The sequence below is a fragment of the Procambarus clarkii genome, chromosome 76 (assembly GCF_040958095.1).
Source record: "Procambarus clarkii isolate CNS0578487 chromosome 76, FALCON_Pclarkii_2.0, whole genome shotgun sequence".
In the NCBI taxonomy this organism is placed as follows: domain Eukaryota; kingdom Metazoa; phylum Arthropoda; class Malacostraca; order Decapoda; family Cambaridae; genus Procambarus; species Procambarus clarkii.
Genome location: NC_091225.1, coordinates 4,125,368 through 4,148,654, shown reverse-complemented (window position 1 = coordinate 4,148,654; position 23,287 = coordinate 4,125,368). Strand labels below are relative to the sequence as shown.

The following is a 23,287-nucleotide window of genomic DNA, read 5'->3' as shown; positions in this document are numbered from 1 at the left end:
CACTTGAAACTGTGTATGGAGTCAGCCTCCACCACATTACTTCCTGATGCATTCCATTTGTCAACCACTCTGACACTAAACAAGTTCTTTCTAATATCTCTGTGGCTCACTTGGGCACTCAGTTTCCACCTGTGTCCCCTTGTGCGTGTGCCCTTTGTGTTAAATAGCCTGTCTTTATCAACCCTGTCGATTCCCTTGAGAATCTTGAATGTGGTGATCATGTCCCCCCTAACTCTTCTGTCTTCCAATGAAGTGAGGTTGAATTCCCGTAGTCTCTCCTCGTAGCTCATACCTCTCAGCTCGGGTACTAGTCTGGTGGCAAACACCAGATATACATGTGTGTATACCTATACATGTGTGTATACCATGCAAGGTGATGGAGAAGACTGTGCAAGCACAACTAGGTGAGTACAACTAGGTGAGTACACACATGTATACAAACATGTATACCTTGCATGGTATACACACACACATGTGTGTGTGTGTGTGTGTGTGTGTGTGTGTGTGTGTGTGTGTGTGTGTGTGTGTGTGTGTGTGTGTGTGTGTGTGTGTGTGTGTGTGTGTGTGTGTGTGTGTGTGTGTGTGTGTGTGTGTGTGTGTGTGTGTGTGTGTGATTTAATATGTATTTAACTGAAATTTTATATCTTCATTATTTAGGCCAGGATGGTTGACCTGAGAAATTATATAAAAGCAATGGCTGCCATTTTGGTGAACGCTGTGCCCCTAGTCAGTCAAGAAGTAGGTGGTACCGATGACCAAGTGGGCGTGATGGTGGGCCAGGTGGGCGTGATGGTGGGTCAGGTGGGCGTGATGGTGGGCCAGGTGGTGGAGCGTCATCTCACCGGCTGTCACCTGGTTCTCATAACCACTTCACGTCACTCACACGTATCTTCAGGTATAATCAGGTAACATATTTTACAGTAAGTTTTTTAATATATTTTTATATCACTTTTTTAATATTGTATTACACTGCAATGCATTGATAAATTTGACAAGCATCATGATAATATATGGCAGACCAAACCAAACCCAATAACAACGGGAAAATAAGAAAATCATCAATGAGATAATCAGTAGAAGCCAAGATGAGGATTCGAATCTTCGCTCTGGATACTCACAAGCATTTGCCATAGACCACTATGCCACGACATGGTGAAAGCAATGCAACCTGCGAATGACATGAATTCTATCGTGGCCCTTAGGCTTAAACTGAAACGAAGTCAAGGTTTCTACACATTGTCCTCCTGCACTCTGGGGTCTGGTCTAGGAGTCCTCCTGCACTCTGGGGTCTGGTCTAGGAATCCTCCTGCACTCTGGGGTCTGGTCTAGGAGTCCTCCTGCACTCTGGGGTCTGGTCTAGGAGTCCTCCTGCACTCTGGGGTCTGGTCTAGGAGTCCTCCTGCACTCTGTGTCTGGTCTAGGAGTTCCTGAACTCTGGGTCTGCTCTAGGAGTTCTCCTGCACTCTGCGTCTAGTCTAGGAGCCCTCCTGCACTCATGGTCTGTGTGAGGGAATTGAATTCCCAGCTAGTTTTTCTAGACTAGGTTAGAGTATTTGGTGCAATCAAGCGTTCAAGAGAAGTTCCCACACTATATGCCCTTGTGTGGAGTCTGCTGAAAGCCGACGCTTATATCTGTTCATTAAGACTATGATGAAGTCTGTAACTGCTCTGTGGAAAGACAGCATTTAACATATTTTGTGGGAAAACGTGACTCATGTAAATCATTTAAATTAATACTATTTTCGATAGCTTACAAAGGACCACCACTTTTTGAGAAAAAGTGGAAAACTGGATAGAGCAAAGTGGTTTGAAATTAAATCCATGAACTAGTGTCCTATGGATGTTCTTAATTAATAATATAATGAAATATTAAAGGGACTGTATTATGAGTCAAATTCACTTATCCAAAACAGGGGTTACATGCGAAAAGATTAATGAATTCCAAGCATGATTTCAGTGCAGGTTCGTCACTAAATTAAATAAATATGATTGAAATTAAATGAATTAGGTAATAATAATTAGATACAAATGTACCTTAAAATACTACAATAATATTGACTAGCATATTACTAAATCAATGGGTTAGTAGTATTGATCTCATTGGGAGATCATTAAGGGAACTATATTTGTTAGTTATCTACAGTAAAGTTGACAGCTGTGAAGTCTAGAGAGTTGCCGGTTGCCACACTCCACGGACGACGTGTTGCGTCGGAGAAATTGTTGAACTTATGGTCAAACAATATGGAACTTAAAGGGAACTTAAAATGGAACTTAAGATGGTCGTGGGAGAGCCTAGCTCCTTGCGTGACTGGGACTCGGGAGCTGGAAGGCAATTACATTGTACAAATCTTCACGTAACTAATTACAGGTACATCCTATATACGAAATTCTTCCTAAAGGATATATCTATCACTGCAGAAAATCTTCTACAGCTATCATGGCAATATATATCCCAATATAAATTACGGAATACAGCTAGAGAGTGCACATACTGGATTTTGAAGTTAATTTCTCAGCCTAACGACAACTATCTAAATGTTTTATGTGTGCACAGTAAAACAAATAGAATAATTATTGTTGCCGGGCCAAGTGTCCGTTGATGAAGGAACAGTTCCAGATCCCTCGTCTTCACCTGCTTTGTTAAGACGTCAACTACGGGTTGGAGAAGTTCCTGGACACTGCCACTGGGTACCGAAATAACGTGGCACCGCTCTCGGGGTTGTGGGAGCGAATTAAATGACACTACACAAGTTCCTTGCAATGGCGCTACTCTCTCTTGCATGCTGTTAATATGGCGCCGCTAGTAGGAATGGTGTCTCCTTCCTCCCTGGCTGCGATACGCATGCGCAGAACGCTCCAAAGTATTCCCGAGCGTAAATTATTTTACTTACTTGTAATTAATTATGTAAGTAAGGAATAGTGACAAGTACTAATGTCACTGACGAAAGTATTGGGAGCAATATAATTTTTCACAACACAAGTCAGCTTATTAAGACTGCGTAAAATGAACGAAAGGAAATTATTTTCATTGCAATATTTTCCAATCTAGTTGTTAATTCACCCAAATGAGTGAGTTTAGTAAGCAGTAATATGCTATATAAATAAACGATTATCCTTAATAAAGGAAAATAAGTAACTGGACTCTGTTTAGATTCAACTAAATGTGGAGGGAATTTCCTGTGACTTCCTGTCACAACACATAGCTGCGCCATTGATACTAGGAAGAATTTGGCAAAAATGGTTTCGCAATAGAAAACATTAATTAGATTAATTTTACGAATTAGTAAGATTAGTAATTACTGTGGTTAATACAATAAGGATGTATTATTATGCAAAAATTATGTATAAGTGTTGGATTTTCCAACATATTTTACTTAAAACAAATGTGTATACAGAGAGGTAGGTACAAGGAGGTACTTGAAACTAGGGGGCCAACGGTTTTGGGGAAAGAGGGGTGCTCGCTGCCTTCCCCACCCTAGAAGGATGCCGCCATCCCAGACCTTTCCTTCCTGTGACGACATGAGATTCCGCATGGCCAAGGACGTCCCTGATTGGGCGGGGCACGTCAGCCTCGTGTATGCGTTTGGGCGTGAACTCTGGTGATTGGGACCTGCACCTCATAGGTCTGCCGGCTTATCTCTGATTGGACAAGACAAGATGGAGGGGAGACGAGAGTCTTTGCGTTCCCTAGGCTCTCCAAAATTCAGTCTAGGATCGGCGTTTTTAGAGTAAAATGTCTCTGGTGGGTGGTCTGCCACCTGCCACCACCGTTATCGCCGTGATATCATCCATTTCCTTATCACTACGGCGACCCCGCTATCGTGGATCGTGCCTGGATCCAATTTGATTGATCGTGGGATAGATATTAAGGAATTAAATTGAGAAAAGATTCTGTATGAGTGAACATGTGTTCAGCGTACGAGCGAGCCCCGCTCGTGATGTGTGTGCACGTGAATGAACGAGTCTCCCACACCAGTTGTGTACGCCTTGAGGGCTATGCAGTCAGCCTAGGCGGCGGGGCGGACATCATCTCGCATCACTCTGTGGCAATACTTCTGGCCATACCCTGTGGCTACACCGGGTCGATACCTGGGTAGTGGCAGAACCACGTGTGAGCAAGTTGGGTGATCTTCAGGTTCATTGCTTCAGTCTGGGGAGGGTGTATATGAGCAGTGTTCAAGTGGAGACCTGTAACGTGAGTACTCAGATTTATGTATTGTGCAGTTGTCGCTGGGCTAATGTTAAATCAGATACCAGATGTGGTTGTCCCAAGCATCTGCCCTATGTGAGGGAAGCTAGCTGTCAGGAAGCTAGAGGCATCTGTACTGACGTCAAGTAGCAGCTGTGGAAGGGCACAGACTGTAAAATCATGAGTGCGTATCTTGAGGTTATTTTGAGATGGTTTCGGGGATTTTTAGTGTCCCCGCGGCCCGGTCCTCGACCAGGCTTCCACCCCCAGGAAGCAGCCCGTGACAGCTGACTAACACCCAGGTCCCTATTTTACTGCTAGGTAACAGGGGCATAGGGTGAAAGAAACTCTGCCCATTGTTCCTGCCGGCGCCTGGGATCGAACCCAGGACCACAGGATCACAAGTCCAGCGTGCTGTCCACTCGGCCGACCGGCTCCCATATGTTATACACAGCAACACAATTTAGATATATATGTAAAACAAACTGTGTGTTGACTGGCTCGGGTCTGTAAACCGGTCAGTGTGGAGATTTTCCATAGAAATGTTGTTTTGATCTGAAGATTCTATATATATCCTTCAGAGTCAAGATTCATGTCATGTGGCCATGAATGTATATCATTTCAGAGGAAGTCAGGTGCTGGGCCAGAGAAATATGGCTGGTCAGGTGAAACCCTGAGATCTGTAATAATTGTGTAATTTTCCCTAGTGATATATTTAATTTATTCATGGGGGGTAATGTGTATGATTTTAATTATTATGAATGATGTACCATTTCCATGAGTATTTCATTGCAGGTCCAGTAATTTATCAGACCAAGGTCGGTTGTCGGTGGTCGGTTGACACCCTGGTATTTGTAATTACTGTATCATGTGTCGTGTGGGGAGTCAGTAATTGTGATTACTGACTTATTGCACTGTGATGTCATTGTTACTTCTTGTACGCACCGCTCGATGAACTTGCAGGGACAAGAATTTACGTTATCTAGGGGATGATAATAAACCCTTTATCTAAATACATTCAACCAGAGTGCCTCTTCAGTACGCCCCATACAAAAGTAATTAAATAATTTTACTAGGTTACAAGTAAACACACATGTATATAAAATTAAATATATATAATATTTCAAATAATATATACTCATATATCTCAAGTAATATAGTAGCACACTAAGATAATTATAATAAGGCAGCTCCCAAAGATAAATAAAATCTACTACGACAAGATAAAGAACAACACAAGGACAATTAACAGACCAGTTGTCTCTAGGGCCGGCTCTCAGGTACTAACTCAACTGGCGTCGGAGCCCCCCAGGTCTCGCCCCCTCACAACATAATGAGTGGTAAATTTATATAAAATTAAATTATTTAAATGAGCCACATAACTGGACTAAGGAAAACATTAAAATAACTTGAATATGAATGATCAGGTTGACATGCATCAACAGAGGTAACATATTTTATATAAAACAAATATATTTATATATAATATTAAAGAGGAAACTGCTGGCAACTTCACAACTGAACAAGATCAAAATTTATAGTCATGAAAATCACAGGTCCTGGACGTGTAACTTGGAGCAAACCCGCTCCTGTATGAACTGTGTTGCCAAAGCATACGACAGATTATAAATATATATATATATATATATATATATATATATATATATATATATATATATATATATATATATATATATATTATTAAATATGACCGAAAAAGTAAGATTATTAATTCTAATACGAATTTTCTCTATCTTTCTTATGTTTCTTTTCACTGTTGATGGTAATTGAAAAATCAGTTCTCCAAAATTCATTTTTATTTCTAGTCTGACGCGACACTTGAACGCGTTTCGTAATAACTTATTACATTTTCAAAGACTTTTAGTTTACACACACACAACTATTACCTGCATACACTAAACAGAGTTCTTACTTATGCTATGATTTAAACAGCTTTCATTTTTCATTTTATACCCGCATTTTGGGTGAGGTGATATGTTACAACAGTTTTGGATGAGGTGAACAAAACTTTCAACACAGGATAGAACACCAAACAATGGGTACTGAAGGTAAGAATGGGAGTAATTGCAGAGGGCCTATTGGCCCATATTTCTTGATGCTTCTATATTGGAGCGGAGTCTTGAAGTGGGTAGAATATAGTTGTGCATTAATTGGCTGTTGATTGCTGGTGTTGACTTCTTGATGTGTAGTGCCTCGCAGATGTCAAGCCGCCTGCTATCGCTGTATCTATCGATGATTTCTGTGTTATTTGCTAAGATTTCTCTGGTGATGGTTTGGTTGTGGGAAGAGATTATATGTTCCTTAATGGAGCCCTGTTGCTTATACATCGTTAATCGCCTGGAAAGAGATGTTGTTGTCTTGCCTATATACTGAGTTTTTTGAGGCTTACAGTCCCCAAGAGGGCATTTGAAGGCATAGGCGACGTTGATCTCTTTTTAAAGCGTTCTGCTTTGTGTCTGGAGAGTTTCTCATGAGTAGGCTGGCCGTTTTTTTGGTTTTATAGTAAATCGTCAGTTGCATCCTCTGATTTTTGTCTGTAGGGATAACGTTTCTATTAACAATATCTTTCAGGACCCTTTCCTCCGTTTTATGAGCTGTGGAAAAGAAGTTCCTGTAAAATAGTCTAATAGGGGGTATAGGTGTTGTGTTAGTTGTCTCTTCAGAGGTTGCATGGCGTTTCACTTTCCTTCTTATGATGTCTTCAACGAAACCATTGGAGAAGCCGTTGTTGACTAGGACCTGCCTTACCCTACAGAGTTTTTCGTCGACTTGCTTCCATCATGAGCTGTGGCTGAGAGCACGGTCGACATAAGAGTTAACCACACTCCTCTTGTACCTGTCTGGGCAGTCACTGTTGGCATTTAAGCACATTCCTATGTTTGTTTCCTTAGTGTAGACTGCAGTGTGGAAACCTCCGCTCCTTTCCATGATTGTTACATCTAGAAAGGAAAGCTCCCCATCCTTCTCCATCTCGTAAGTGAAACGCAACACAGAATTCTGCTCCAAATCTGACTAAATCCTGGAACACCAATTTGACTCTGAAAGTCAACACAACACTTGAGTGGAACATACATGCTGTTCACTACTCGTATATCAAAATAAACTGGATCTGAAAGTAAAGACACTGCTCTAGTATGATTCACCACTTCCTCAGAACAACTGGATGCACAACATACTTGAGTATAGTCTCTCTGGTCAACCACAAGGCTGGACAAAGATGTCCTACAGTCCTTACTTCAAGGGAGAATGGCTCCTGCCAACTAACAATAAATTGCAAGAACATCCTAAGAACACTCTGACTCAATTTACACAATGTCAAATATTTACGCCCCCAAGGAATAAAGATTACAAGCCACAAAACTCTGCAACTTAGATCTAGCAGAAACTTCAACGCCCTTAATGATTATACACGATTTACCAAAATTTCCTTCCATGACATCTGGAACTGCTTGGAGTACTGTCTGTTCACAATCAATAACACTACCAAGCTGGATCACATCCTCACAGACAACTGCAGGCTCAATGGGTCTCCATGTACTCGACAGAAGCTGATCCTCTGGCTGCTCTCCCACACTCTCCAATACTGGAACTACAGTACAGAATCTCTCCTTGCTTCTCTCTGAAATCTTGGGGACAGTACTACTCAACTTACATAAATTAAAGGACTCTGAATCTGAAGCAAGTGGGCAAGTAACAGGTAGTTTGACCTCCTCTCCTTTTCTATCCTCTTGATTAGAGTGAGGCGGGGCCCCTACAACAGACTTACTCTCAACAACTGATTCTAACTTGTCAACTGATTCTAAACTTGGAGTGAGCGGAAAGACTTCTGCCAACCCGACATCTTATTCTAACCCATTCACTTGCTAGAATAAAATAGAGTCATGACTTTTAAGTTTCTGTCAACTCCTGGCACAACGTTCGTAGTGAGCGGGCAAGACAATGATACATGGACGTTCTGTCCCAAATCATCTACTGGATTGGAATAAAGCGGGGTCATAGTACCAGGCTTACTCTCAAGAACTAGGTTGGCCACACATGAATCTTGAACAACCACATCCCACTTCTCCTCTGAAGGGGTACTGGTTACTGAGACAAATACTTGAGTAATATCAGAACTGACAACTGGATGAATAATAGTACTGACATCAGCACAGGTAGGGTGGACAAACCCTTCCACTACAACAGATCGTTCATTCATAGAACTAAATTCAGCACAGACAGAATAGACAACAGGGTCTGCAACTGGCTGTGTAAACAAACTGGGATCAATCTCACCCACAACATGATTGATTGCCTCATCATTACCCAAAATAACATCCACACCTGGGATGGGCAACTGTGCACTAACACCAACAGTGCATAAACCTGGGGTAATGGTGGATCTCAAATTAACATCTATCAGAGGTACAGTTTTACATCCTGCAACACTCTGAAGAACTACAGACTCCCCAGTATCTCTCTTTGCAACATTAGAGAGTATACGGGCAGAAATTAATGTTTGGGAAGCACCAGTATCAGGAAGAAGAACCACTGACTTTCACTTCCCATTTACACACAGAACTTCGCCTGAAGACATATATGGAGAATACTGTTTTACCCAATTGGGGACTACAGTGACATGTTCATTAGTCAATTTATTCTGCACACCTCTACAATAAATGAGAACAGTTGGTCGTAACTCAGGGTGCAAACTAAAACAAGAATTAATCATATGTCCTTTTCTCTTACAATGGGTATAGTACCTTTCAGTGGACACACCTGTGGAACAAACTGTAGGTTTAGAATTAACATTACTAGGATATGATGTTCCTGGCAATGGTGTAGCAAGTTTAGGTTTTGTAAGAGAAGAGTTCATGGGAGTAACTGGAGCACTAGGACTGGATTGGTTATGATAAGGAGTTCTGTGAGCATTATAATTTACTCTACGGTTAAACTTAGGTGACTGGGCCTTAGTTAACAACTCGTGCTCATCAGCGAGCTAACTCGCTGCCGGCGCCATTGCTAGCTGGCCGCACACGGATTTGTTCCCGGAAAAACTCACGATTCTGAGCACCCATCAGCTCCATTCATCGTGGTTTTGTGAGGAAGAATACATCAGTACTCCAAGACCCAGACAATATCTTGTTTTGGTGGAAACAATTCCGATTTCGTCTACACTTGACGGAGAAACAACGTTGTTGATTACCTGCTGTCCAACTGACTGGTATTCTGCGCAACCGAGTACGCAGGCGACCCAAACTCTAGTACCGCACATTTTTTTTTATTTTTTTTTTGAGGACCGTATTACTGACCAGGTCACTTAGAGTCCTACCCTGAAGGGCGAGGGGCGATATCCCGCGGGCATTGCCACAAGGGAGCACCTTAGAAGGTGTACTGAGCCTGACAGGGAAAGGTAGACCAAACAGCTCATTTAGGTATTAGGTATCCCTGATTCCACCTGAGGGAATCATTCTACGACCTCCGTTGGAGGGGAATGAATTTCTCCAGGCCTTGGACTGTCTCAGGCATTAGGTAGGGCAGTGATTCGGTCCTCACTACGTGGTGAGAGTCATAGGGAAGGCTAAGAGAAAGAGGAAATGGAGGCAGCTTTCAGATGAGGAGGGACGGTGGACCAATATGCAGCAGGCACCGAAGAAAACTGCTATCGAGGCTTCACCACTTGCTTTTACCAGCAAGACAACAGACGTAGTGGACCTAGAGAGGATAGCACCAGTCTCACACCAGCCGGTGTCAGGCAATGCTTCTCTGTCAACAACACAGCCACAAGAAGACAATATGAGACAGGAGAGGACAGTACCAGTCACACACCAGCCAGTGTCAGACAATGTACCTCTCTCCACAGCCCAGCCACAGGACAACATTATGAGACAGGAGAGGACAGCACCAGTCTCACAGCAGACATCGCCAGACTGCACATCTTCCAAAATTCAAGATAATGTTGCAGATTCAGGACGATGGAGAGGAGTTCCTTTTCTATAGTGCTGTAGTTCTTTTGATGGGGCTTCAACTTGTAGCTGACAGGAAGAGCCTCCTCGCCTCGTTGTTGCATTAGGACGCCCTCGATGCCGGTTTCACTGGCGTCGACATTAATGATGAAGGGCTTCGTGATATCTGGAGAGGCGAGAATGGGATCAGAACATAGCAGAGGAGCACTATTACAGTCCTGTAAATTTTTAGGAAGATCATTACGGATTTCCGAGTTGGAAGGCACTGACTCAGAGTCAGTGCTTTCCGGAGGAAAAGCAGGGAAGGTCTCACTGTGGAGGTATGGATCTTTGAATGTGGAAAGTGATATTAGCACAGTGGGGGGAATACCTTTATACTCCTTTAGAAGATTGACGTGGCACAACTGGGTCCTCCGCCGCCTATCTGGAGTCTTAAGAACGTAGTTGTGGGTGTTCCTGCACTCCTTGATGCGGTAGGGTCCTGAAAACTTGTTTTGCAATGGAGAACCTGGGATCAGAAAATATGCCAACACGAAGTCTCCTGTTTTAAATTTCCTGATTTTGCTGCGTTGGTCAAAATGAGTCTTCATCCTATCTTGAGCTTTCAATACATTATCATTAGCAAATTTACGTACTCTCTCTAGTATGTGTTTTAAGTTTTGAAGAAACTGGGGCACATTCTGAGGGTCACTGAAGGTGGCATTACGTAGAGAGTCTTTGAAAGCTTTAAGAGGAGTATGGCACTTACGTCTGTAGAGCATCTCATAAGGAGATGCTCCTAGAGACTCATTTGGAAAACTTCTGATAATGCACATGATGATGTCAAGTTGTTTATCACAATCTTTCATGGTTTCATTGCAAAATTTCTTTATGAGTGCTTTTATCGTTTGGTGACTACGTTCAAGAGAACCCTGTGAAGCAGGATGATAGGAGCTGGACAATACCTGAGTGATGTTGAATTCTTCCAGTGTCTTCTTGAAGAGATCACTGGTGAAGTTGGTGCCACAGTCACTTTGAATCTCCCAAGGAAATCCATATTGGGTAAAGATCTTCAATAGTTGTTTTACCACCGTAGCAGCCGTAATGTTCTTTACAGGAACTGCTATGGGGAATCTGGTGGTTGGACACAGGATGGTTAGTATATAAGCGTTGCCAGAACTGGTCCGGGGTAAAGGACTAACACAGTCTATGATGAGTCCGAAGGCACCGGGATAGGAATTAACGGAGCCTTGAGAATCGGGATGTTATGTTTTCCTGCCATCTGACATGTATGACACTGTTGCACGTAACTTTTGACATCTTTAACCATACCTGGCCAGTAGTAGTCTTGTCTGATTTCGTGATAGGTTTTATTAAAACCATAGTGAGAAAGTGCTCCGTGAGCCAGGTGTAGAATATCAGGCTGTAGGCTGGTGGGAACTATTAGTTGGTCGACATTAGCCTAATCGTCATCCTCCGTCAGCTTACTGGGTCTGTACCTGCGGCAGAGCAACTGATTCTCTAGGAAGAACCCAGGGATACTGTCAGGTTGAGTCTCAGCCTGGAAGAATAATGGTGTTAATATAGGATCCTCCCTTTGTTACTTACGGAACTCCAACATAGTAAGATTCGGTGGTAGATTCTGAGGGTCTTGAGGTACAGCGGTAGCAGTAGAGTCAGCTGGTTGCGGGCGTGCTGCTTGCGCACGGGTGGTCACCAAAACTGCAGGAGAAACTTCATCACTTTCTTGGACCTCTGCTGGAACATACTTTAAGATGGGGTTGTCCACTACAGAGTCACATACCTGGGGTTTGTCCATGATGATCAGGTTGGAAGGTTGCAGATCTTCGGCCAAGTCCTTGCCCAGGAGAAGTTGTACCCCTGACATGGGAAAAGGCTTTTCCCTGATGGCGACTTGGACTTCACCGGTCACGAAAGGACAATCCAGGTGGACTCTGGCGAGTGGATACGGAGTGGTAGCAGTGAGGTCAGTGATGAAGACGGTTTCCCCGGTGTAGGTGATGTTAGGCACAGCCGATTTCAATATTATTGACTGAGGAGCCGCTGTGTCCCTCAAGATCTTCAATTTGAAACGTCCCTCCGGATCTGTACTGTTGGCAGAGACAGTTCCATGATACAGGTGTTTGCTGAAGAGAGAAAGATCATTACCAGGAACACCAACATTCATCACAGGCTTACCGGACTTAGGAGGAGTCTGTTTGGGTTTAGGAGTTTCACTATAGCTTTTGAATTGGGCATTCCCACATTTATCTATGGTATGTCCATAGAGCTTGTAATACTTACAATACAAATGAGAGCTCGCCTGATCGGTACTCACTTTGTTATAACTAGACCAAGACTTCTTACTGGAAGGTGGGTCAGGTGTTAGCCGGTGTATGAGGCTGTAGGTGTCAGCCGACTTCGCACATCTGATGTAGTTGGTTTCTTCTTTGTCTGCTAAATATAAACGGATGGAAGGGGGAGCACGTCTAAAGAATTCCTCAACAAGAATGAGGTTGACGAGTTCTGAAAATGTAGAGACATGTGCTGCTTCCAGCCATTTCATGAAATATCTTTTCTTAGTATTGGCAAATTCTAAAAAGGTGATGGTACTTGCCTTTAGATAATCACGGAATTTTCGTCTGTAGCTTTCGGTGGAGAGAAGGTAGGCGTCTAAAACTGCTTGCTTCAGGGTCTGGTAGTCATTCTCACACGCTAAGGAACTGAGAGTAATCGCAGCTCTACCTGTGAGATGCACTCTGAGAAGGGTAGACCATTGATCTTCAGGCCAGCTAAGTTTTTTAGCTAGGGCCTCAAAAGTAGTAAAAAACACATCTATCTCTGTCTCAACGAATGGTGGCATCAACTTACTGGCATGGGAGACATTGAACCTTACTGGGAGACTAGCTGTAGCTTGTTGGCGCTGAGTGTGGTGTGTAGTTTCCAAGGTGAGTTCTTGTCGACGATATGATAGAACACTCTCACCTTGCTTCTTATCGTGCTCATGTTGCATCTCCAGGTGACGTTTTCTTGCTTCTAGCTGTTCCCTCTCCCGCTCACGCTGTAGGGCAGCCTCACGTTCCTGTTCCCCTTTCTTTAGGGCAGCCTCACGTTCCGTTCGTTGTAGAGCTTCTTTCTCAAAGGCAGCTTGTTCTTGCAGTTGGTCACGCTTTAGGGCAGCCTCTCGTTCCTGTTCTTCCTTCATTAGGGCAGCCTCTCGTTCCTGTTCTTCCTTCTTTAGGGCAGCCTCGCGTTCCTGTTCTTCCTTCTTTAGGGCAGCCTCGCGTTCCTGTTATTCCTTCTTTAGGGCAGCCTCGCGTTCCTGTTCTTCCTTCTTTAGGGCAGCCTCGCGTTCTTTCACGTGGAGATCTTCTTTCTGTTGTTGTAGAGCTTCTTTTTGTTGTTCACGCTCTATTTTCGCTAATTCGAGCTTTAACTTCATAGCTGCCAGAACATGTCAATCTGCAATAGAATAGTTATCGTGAGAATCAGAGTCTATAATTCCTTCATCTAGGAGGTGGTCCAAGATAATATTGTGCAAGTCACTTTTGTTGGCTCCATGGGGAACATCTAGTTGATACTCGTGTGCTAGAGTTTGTAATTCTGTCCTCTTGGCACTGATTAAGTTCCCTACTTCACTTGCTGGATCATTACGAAATGCTGAGAGATGAAACATTTTGAGATAGCAAATATATGTACAACGAATATACCTGTGATATTATAAGTGTCAGTAACAGGATGATGTGGCAACTGGTAACTACCCTGTGGAAGTTTAATCGTTAACAATTAACGTTAATATTAGTATGGTAAATGATTAGTCACTCAAAATCGCAGGAAATCTTGTACCCAGTACTCAATATAAGACAATAAGGGCAAGAAAATCCTACAAAATAAATGAAACCGATAGTTTCTAAAACAAATGAAACTTTTAATTGTTTCAAAAGTGAAAGGGTAATCCAAGAATGTAGGGATACCTTGCCGAGTCTCTATAGGACAGAAGCAAGGGGTTTCTTACTTAATTATGATACTTACAGAGTCAGCGTTCTTTGTGCTCTGAAAAAAGAAAGCTAATTCCCTACCTGAGTAAATATCATCATCTCTGACCGACGTGTAGGGGTGCGAGTGTCAACTGGAGACGAGAACTGCTGTTGAGATCCCAACTCAACAGCGTAGTCCGTGCTAGAGGAACTATGGCCCTCTGTATCCTCCTTTGGTCGGATTGCAGAAGATAGGGTGCTTTGGCCCGAAAACAAACGAAAGTACCAGGGTACCAAAATGATCTGTCTGAATTTGAGAAATATCCTAGGGACGAAAAAGGTGGAATACACGAGTAATAACACTGAGGGATGGACGACCAATTAAGAGAATGACTGAGGCCTCCAGTCACCACGTAATCCACAGTTATCCAACACTCACAATATCTTACCCTCGGAATGCACAAAATACACAGCACCATATAAATATTAAAAGTTATGAAAATATTGAAAAGCAACTGTATCAAAGCCAAGTACACTTACCACAAATTGATGTTCTAGTACTAGTACCTGAGTGAGGCTCCTGGGACAGGCCCCCATTAAATGTGATGGAAAAAGAAGTGTAGGTGTTCGGCAGTCCTCCCAATGGCTGGTGTCAATGCCAATCACCTTTACAAAAAAGAAGTTGACTGCGTGGCTGTTGCCTTCTGTGGTAAAGTAAGGGAAAACACGCATAACAAATAGTATGAACAATGAAACTTTAATTTAACTTGAAATCAAATATGAACAAAGACAATCCCTTGGCTATGTACAATACAAACAAACAAGATTATAAAGTCAAAACATAAAATAAAATAGTGGTGACGTTACTCTACAATGAATAAAGACAAGAAATGAATTAACAGGTGCTGAGAATAAAGCTCTGGCTGAGAACATTCACTAATAAACAGAGCGTATATCAGATGGTTGTATCAGCTTCGAGAGCACAGGATATTCTAAATCCAATGGCTTGTGCATGCTCAGTCATCGGCTATGAAGATGGCGCTGAAGTGCAGAGGTGCAGACGTCGATTCACCAATCAGAAGCGTGCTGGCTGGAAGTGGTGGTTTAGTGATCGAAGAAGGTGGAGGGGGGAGTTGGAAAGCGAGTGTCTGATAGGTATGCCCATGGCAGAAACGTATTTTACTCAATATGTACTACACTTGCTTGTAGTATCTAGATTTTGTAGATGTACTGAAGTAACATGATGATAGGAAAGAGCAGGTCAAATCTCTCTTGAAGGAGATTATCGTAACAATATATATATATATATATATATATATATATATATATATATATATATATATATATATGTAAGAGACAGTCAAGGAGCGGCTCCAAGGGTGTGGACATGTGGTGCATGTTAGGGCACGGGCATGGATGTTGGTGTTGGTACGTCATTTCAGAAAAAAAGAATATTGTCCTTATATATTTTTTTAAGCGGCATGCTCATGTTTCATATGGTCACTTAACACATAAAACTCTGTCAAGAAGCAATATGCATTAATTAGGTGAGCATCAGCACAATTAATGGAGTTAATTAATAACTATTATGATATCAATAATAATTATGAACAAATCCACAAGGGCCTTGATGTGGGTTCGAACCTATGTGTTGAATGTTCCCAGACAAGCCTAATTCAACTGTACCACCACATTATCAAAAATATTGCAACCTGGAGTGCCACTACCCTCACGAAAATCTCGAAGCTTCCACTGAAGCAAAACCGGGATTTCACACAATTCCCCCATGCACTCGGGCTCTGTCAACCAACTGCAATATATCAATACACACAGAAATCACAATAACGTGATATATCAAACAGCACTCCAGGTTGCAATTTTTTTTACTATGTCGTGGTACAGTTGACTAATAAGCGTCTGGCAAAACTCAGGGCATAGATTCGAACCCTCATCAAGACCTTGTAGATTTGTTCATCTGATATATCACATTATGATTTCTTTGTGTAATAATAATATTAATAATAACTAAGAATGATAAGACTTTATACAAAAAATTCTGATTAGAGTATAAATTGTATGATAAGTATTTTTATTGATTTATAATGCCACTAATCACGTGTAAATGACTAAACTTTTCTCTAAAGTAGAGTTGATCACTTAAAATACTTATTATATTCTATGTTTAGTTATTTTTAACTCTTACAAAAGTGAGGACATTAATTTAGAGACACTTCCTCCTTCAGACGCTGGAATGGTGATATGGAAGCTGGCGTGGTAGTGGAGGCGGGGCCGGTGACCAGCCAGGACCAGCTGGACCACCTCCTCCAGGGCCAGGACCAGCTGGACCACCTCCTCCAGGGCCAGGACCAGCTGGACCACCTCCTCCAGGGACTGTGGACCGACGCTAGAACCACCTGCCGAGGACTCGTTCTTGATCTCACCTCCATCAACAATACCAACCTTATACTTGCGTAATAATTAAGAAAGAGGAGTGCATGGAATTGAAAATGACTTGACATTGGTCCAGGATGGACAGAAACGTCGTCGTTTCATTATTTTCTGATGTGTAGTTTGATCATACTTGAAATTGAGTTGCACTCAGGGTTTTGCCATTTTTATTTGTCAGGGTTTGATTTGTCAATTATTCACAAATCATGATAATTCAGACACGAATCAAAGAAGAATGGCGTGAATTTTGGTCACATATTAGCCAGCTAAATTTCTTGACGGACTGGATCTAAATCAGACTTGCGATGAGGCAAAATATACCTGTTTCACACATCCAAGGAGATAGGTAGACCTTAACCATTGCATAATATTAGACAGTTGTCGCTCGGGTACAGTCACAATTAGTGTAGCCTACATCTTAAACCAATTAGGCCGGGTTAAGGAAAGGAAACTATTAGAAGAAAGTGCCTAGCCATTACAACTATTCAGCACTTGATAGGGATCAGAATAAGGATTTGGGATGGGGCGGGGGCAATGGAATGGTGTCCAACCACTTTTACGGGCGGGGATTGAACGCAGACCTGCATGAAACCGAAGTGTCCCAGGCATGTCCCTTACACACAGGCGTCCCAATTATACTGTAGTTATCTCGAATGAATTTGCAGGCACCGCTGTTAAGGAGGTCACACGTGATTGCTGCATTACCCAGAATGGGATTCTTTATTCAGATTTCTACTTAGTCATTAATTCAGCTATCCATGACCTTTTCACAGCTGTTGGGCTAGATCTTAGAAGTGCCCTTTCCCTTTGTCCTTCCTCCTACCATTGCAATGGACGAAAGGTAATCGCCATGGCTAGGTTGTGTATCTGTTATACCAGCTTAACATATAATAATAATAATAATAATAATATTTATTTAGGTAAAGGTACATACATAAAGAGATTTTACAAAGTTTGTTGGCTTTATAGATAGAACTAGTACATACAATGCCTAAAGCCACTATTACGCAAAGCGTTTCGGGCGGGCGTTTCACTTAATGGAACAACTTTTGGAACCATTTTTTATCCAAACTTCACGGTTCCACTTACAGTTGTTCACCTCCTGGTTGGAAGTCTTGACTTTTTGGGTGATCCTATATCTTGCTTTCCTAATACGTCAAAGAGGTAATTTTTCCCTCTGGAGGATCCTTGGTGAATTTGATGTTTATCACTCGCCTTATTTACTTTTGTTCCCTTATTGGCACGTTGACTGATAGTAAGTGCCGTTAGAATATATAGCGACATAGACGTTGTTACGGTCTTCTCTGCTTGATCACCTTATTTTGATAATTACTTAAATATATGTAACCAGTCAGATGAAAATTTTATTGGAGATAACTCAAACACACTTTTTAATATGTAATTAAAAATAAACTTAAAAACATTCATTGTAGTGAGCAAGAATGTTACAAGCAAGTAACATTCAGCGCAATAAACACAGCTTGGTGACACATTGCCTAAACACATTTAGGCAAGTACTTGTATAAACATATGCTGTGCTAATGATGATTTTTAAATTATTCGAAAATAACTTAATACTAATATGATATACCAGAACTATTACTTCTCTTCAGGTTGGTGGAGAAGTCTGGACTGTGGCGGCTGCCGGAGACGGTGGTGATAGCCATAGGTGGGAGGGCGGGGGTGAGGGCCGTGCTCCTCCACCACAGTCTCCGCAACACTGTCCACGCCCTCTACCTCGCCCTTCACCACGACCTCTACCTCGCCCTCCACCATGCCTCCCTCCACCACGACCTCTACCTCGCCCTCAACCTCGCCTCCCTCCACTCCATCAACCTTACCCTCAACGACACCTCCTTCTACATATATCCACGCTTTGGAACATCATGGAGCCAGAGACCTAAAGAGGAAAAAGGTGTGGAAATCTAAGTTTATGTAATTTTTAATATTACATTAATTATATATATATATATATATATATATATATATATATATATATATATATATATATATATATATATAACTGAAAACTCACACCCCAGAAGTGACTCGAACCCATACTCCCAGGAGCAGCGCAACTGGTATGTACAAGACGCCTTAATCCACTTGACCATCACGACCGGACATAATGAGGTGATAGCCGAGGCTATTTGAACCACCCCACCGCCGGCACTCGGATAGTAATCTTGGGCATAGCATTTTACCAAATCACCTCATTCTTTGGGGCACACGTGAGGAACACAAATGCGAACAAGCCTGAATGGTCCCCAGGACAATATGCAACTGAAAACTCACACCCCAGAAGTGACTCGAACCCATACTCCCAGGAGCAGCGCAACTGGTATGTACAAGACGCCTTAATCCACTTGACCATCACGACCGGACATAATGAGGTGATAGCCGAGGCTATTTGAACCACCCCACCGCCGGCACTCGGATAGTAATCTTGGGCATAGCATTTTACCAAATCACCTCATTCTTTGGGGCACACGTGAGGAACACAAATGCGAACAAGCCTGAATGGTCCCCAGGACAATATGCAACTGAAAACTCACACCCCAGAAGTGACTCGAACCCATACTCCCAGGAGCAGCGCAACTGGTATGTACAAGACGCCTTAATCCACTTGACCATCACGACCGGACATAATGAGGTGATAGCCGAGGCTATTTGAACCACCCCACCGCCGGCACTCAGATAGTAATCTTGGGCATAGCATTTTACCAAATCACCTCATTCTTTGGGGCACACGTGAGGAACACATATGCGAACAAGCCTGAATGGTCCCCAGGACAATATGCAACTGAAAACTCACACCCCAGAAGTGACTCGAACCCATACTCCCAGGAGCAGCGCAACTGGTATGTACAAGACGCCTTAATCCACTTGACCATCACGACCGGACATAATGAGGTGATAGCCGAGGCTATTTGAACCACCCCACCGCCAGCACTCGGATAGTAATCTTGGGCATAGCAGGCTTTCTGCTATTCAGGCTTGTTCGCATTTGTGTTCCTCACGTGTGCCCCAAAGAATGAGGTGATTTGGTAAAATGCTATGCCCAAGATTACTATCCGAGTGCCGGCGGTGGGGTGGTTCAAATAGCCTCGGCTATCACCTCATTATGTCCGGTCGTGATGGTCAAGTGGATTAAGGCGTCTTGTACATACCAGTTGCGCTGCTCCTGGGAGTATGGGTTCGAGTCACTTCTGGGGTGTGAGTTTTCAGTTGCATATTGTCCTGGGGACCATTCAGGCTTGTTCGCATATATATATATATATATATATATATATATATATATATATATATATATATATATATATATATATATATATATATATATATATATATGTCGTACCTAGTAGCCAGAACGCACTTCTGGGCCTACTATGCAAGGCCTGATTTGCCTAATAAGCCAAGTTTTCCTGAATTAATATATTTTTTCTAATTTTTTCCCTATGAAATGATAAAGCTACACATTTCATTATGTATGAGATCAATTTTTTTTTATTGGAGTTAAAATTAACGTAGATATATGACCGAACCTAACCAACCCTACCTAACCTATCTTTATAGGTTAGGTTAGGTTAGGTAGCCGAAAAGGTTAGGTTAGGTTAGGTTAGGTAGTTGAAAAACAATTAATTCATGAAAACTTGGCTTATTAGGCAAATCGGGCCTTGCATAGTAGGCTGAGAAGTGCGTTCTGGCTACTAGGTACGACACACATATATATATATATATATATATATATATATATATATATATATATATATATTGGTGTATACTGGCAGCAGGTTTTCTTTCAAACATGTTTCATTGAATATGACCGCATATTCTATATTTATTATTTTCTGGTTTAGGGCTTCTATCCCTCTAACTATTTTCTTAGCATCAGGGCTTAATTGGAATAGGAGTTCTCCAAAACTCATTTTCGTACTTTTAAGGTGAAGAAAAGAAGTGATTTACTATAGAGTGTATTACACTTATTTGTATAATTTGCACGACGTTTCGAACCTCCATGGTTCATTCTCAAGTGAACAGATCTTACAATACTAGTTGATTTTATACCCGCATTAGGTCAGGTGATAATACAATGAAGGTGAAAAACATGGGGGGATACATAAGGGATAAACATAGGGGCTGCAAAAGGCTTATTGGCCCATACGAGGCATCTCCTATCTAAACACAAAGATTAATCCAGTGTAATTGGCCTGTTATGTTGGACATTGTCTTCTGTGTTGGCATCGATATGTTCTTGTCTTGTCCTTACTCTCATGGTGGGTAGAGTAAATAGTTCCGTGATTTGGGTGTTCATGGTAGGTCGCTCTATTCTTATGTGAATTGCCTCAAGAATTTGTAATCATCTTGAATCTTGGGTTTTGTCTATTATGCAAGTATTCTTGTTCAACATTTCTCTTGTTAGAGTAATGTCATGGGCTTGTCTCATGTGATTCCTAGGGGCACCAGATTGAAGATGGCATGTCAAACGCCTCGTCAGCTTGGTCGACGTCATACCTATGTACTTACATTGAAGGTTACATCCTTCGTGGGGGCAAGTGTACATGTATACAACGCTTGACTGCTGTAGAGGGTTCTCCGTCGGCTTCGGGCTGTTTTTGATAAGGAGTTCGGAAGTCTTCTTGGTTTTGTAGAATATTATCAGGTTTATGTTTTGGTTAGGAGTAGTGCTTTTTACTCCTTTACGGATTATTTCTTTCATTATTCTTTCCTCTTTTATATGTTCACTGTGCATGGTTGATTTGTAATATAATTTTATTGGGGGTGTTGTGGTTTCTGTTCTAGGTTCTGAATTATACCAACGGTCCAAGTGTCTTCTTATAGCAGCGTTGATTTCCGCGTTGCTATATCCGTTGTTCACCAATACCTGAGTTACTCTTTCAAACTCTCTACTCACGTTGCTCCATTCAGAGCAGTGGGTAAGCGCTCGACGAATATAAGCATTGAGAACACTGGCTTTGTATCTTTGGGGGCACTCACTTCTACCGTTAAGGCATAATCCTATGTTGGTGGGCTTGGTATATACGTTGGTGCTTAAAGAGGTTCCTGTTTTTGTTATTAGTACATCCAAGAATGGCAGACTGTTATTTTCACTATTTTCATGTGTAAATCGGAGTACTGACTCTCTCTCTAGGTGTCTTTTTAGGTCAATTAGTTCATCTGAGTCTTTTACTATTACGAATATGTCATCTACATAACGGCAGTATACAGTTGGTTTTTGTCTGCTACTGAAGACCCTATCTTCGATGGTTCCCATATAAAAATTAGCAAATAAAACTCCTAAGGGGGAGCCCATTGCTACTCCGTCTATTTGTAAATACATGTCTCCTTGTGGACTGATGAAAGGGGCTTCCTTTGTACATGCTTCGAGAAGACTTTTCAAGTGTGGCTCAGGTATGTCTAATTTGGGGGTGCTCTCGTCTCTGTATACTCTGTCCAGTATCATTCCTATGGTTGTGTCGACTGGGACGTTGGTAAAAAGGGATTCAACGTCCAGGGAAGCGATGATTCCATCGGGCTGGGTAGATTTGATCAATTCTAGGAAATCTGCTGATGATTGTAGACTAAACTTACTTGGAGTGTATGGAGTTAGGAGTTCATTGAGTTTCTTTGCCAGGTGATAAGTTGGGGTTGGTATTTGGCTGATTATAGGGCGTAGTGGGTTACCTGGTTTATGCGTCTTAACATTGCCGTAGGCATATCCTAAGCCATAGTCGCTTGAAGTTTATTGAAATGCACACTACCTTTCTTTGCGTTGATTGCTGTAATTGTTTTGTTTACTTTCCGCTTAAGGTCTTCTACGGGGTTCCTCGTGATTCGTTGAAATTTGGAGTCGTCACTTAGGATGTCGCTAATTTTGTTCATGTATTCATGGGTAGGAATCAATACATATGCTGCTGTTTTGTCGGCTTTTCTTATTGTTACGTCTTTCAGATTTTTTAGTTGTTTCGCTGCTTCTTTGAGTCGTGGGGTTAAGATTGTAGATGAATATGTTCCTCGTTTTTTCCCTGCTTCTGCGAGTAGTTCAGCTTGAAGTGTGTCAGTGGTGATGACTTTTTTGTTGTCTTCTAGCTTATGGATATCGTCCAGAAGCATTTCGATTTCCAGGCGTTTTTGATGCATCTTTGGTTTAGATAGGTTTTTGATGCATCTTTGGTTTATCTAAACCAAAGATGCATCAAAAACGCCTGGAAATCGAAATGCTTCTGGACGATATCCATAAGCTAGAAGACAACAAAAAAGTCATCACCACTGACACACTTCCCATCCTTTTCCGTCTCGTAAGTGAAACGCAGCACGGAACTCTGCTCAAATTCCTCCTTCAGCTCCTGCAGATGTCTGACATCAGGTACCTGTGTAAAAATGTCGTCAACATACCTGCAGTATATGGCCGGTTTCAAGTTCATGTCGACTAAGACTTTTTGCTCGATGGTACCCATGGTCGACATCATATATATATATATGCGAACAAGCCTGAATGGTCCCCAGGACAATATGCAACTGAAAACTCACACCCCAGAAGTGACTCGAACCCATACTCCCAGATGCCACGCAACTGGTATGTACAAGACGCCTTAATCCACTTGACCACCACTTGTCCGGTCGTGATGGTCAAGTGGATTAAGGCGTCTTGTACATACCAGTTGCGTGGCATCTGGGAGTATGGGTTCGAGTCACTTCTGGGGTGTGAGTTTTCAGTTGCATATTGT

At 42.1% G+C, this 23,287-nt stretch overlaps 1 protein-coding gene across 1 annotated transcript in view; it reads left to right on the top strand.

The window, feature by feature from the left end:
* Positions 1–671: 671 nt before the first annotated feature.
* The window catches only part of LOC123753353 (uncharacterized), a 180,491-nt gene continuing 157,875 nt past the window's right edge, over positions 672–23,287 (top strand). The window contains exons 1-3 of the mRNA XM_069313779.1: positions 672–905; positions 16,355–16,582; positions 18,173–18,474. Coding sequence (XP_069169880.1) covers positions 694–905; positions 16,355–16,582; positions 18,173–18,474 — 742 coding nt within the window. The 5' untranslated portion in view covers positions 672–693. The remainder of the gene's footprint in view (positions 906–16,354; positions 16,583–18,172; positions 18,475–23,287) is intronic.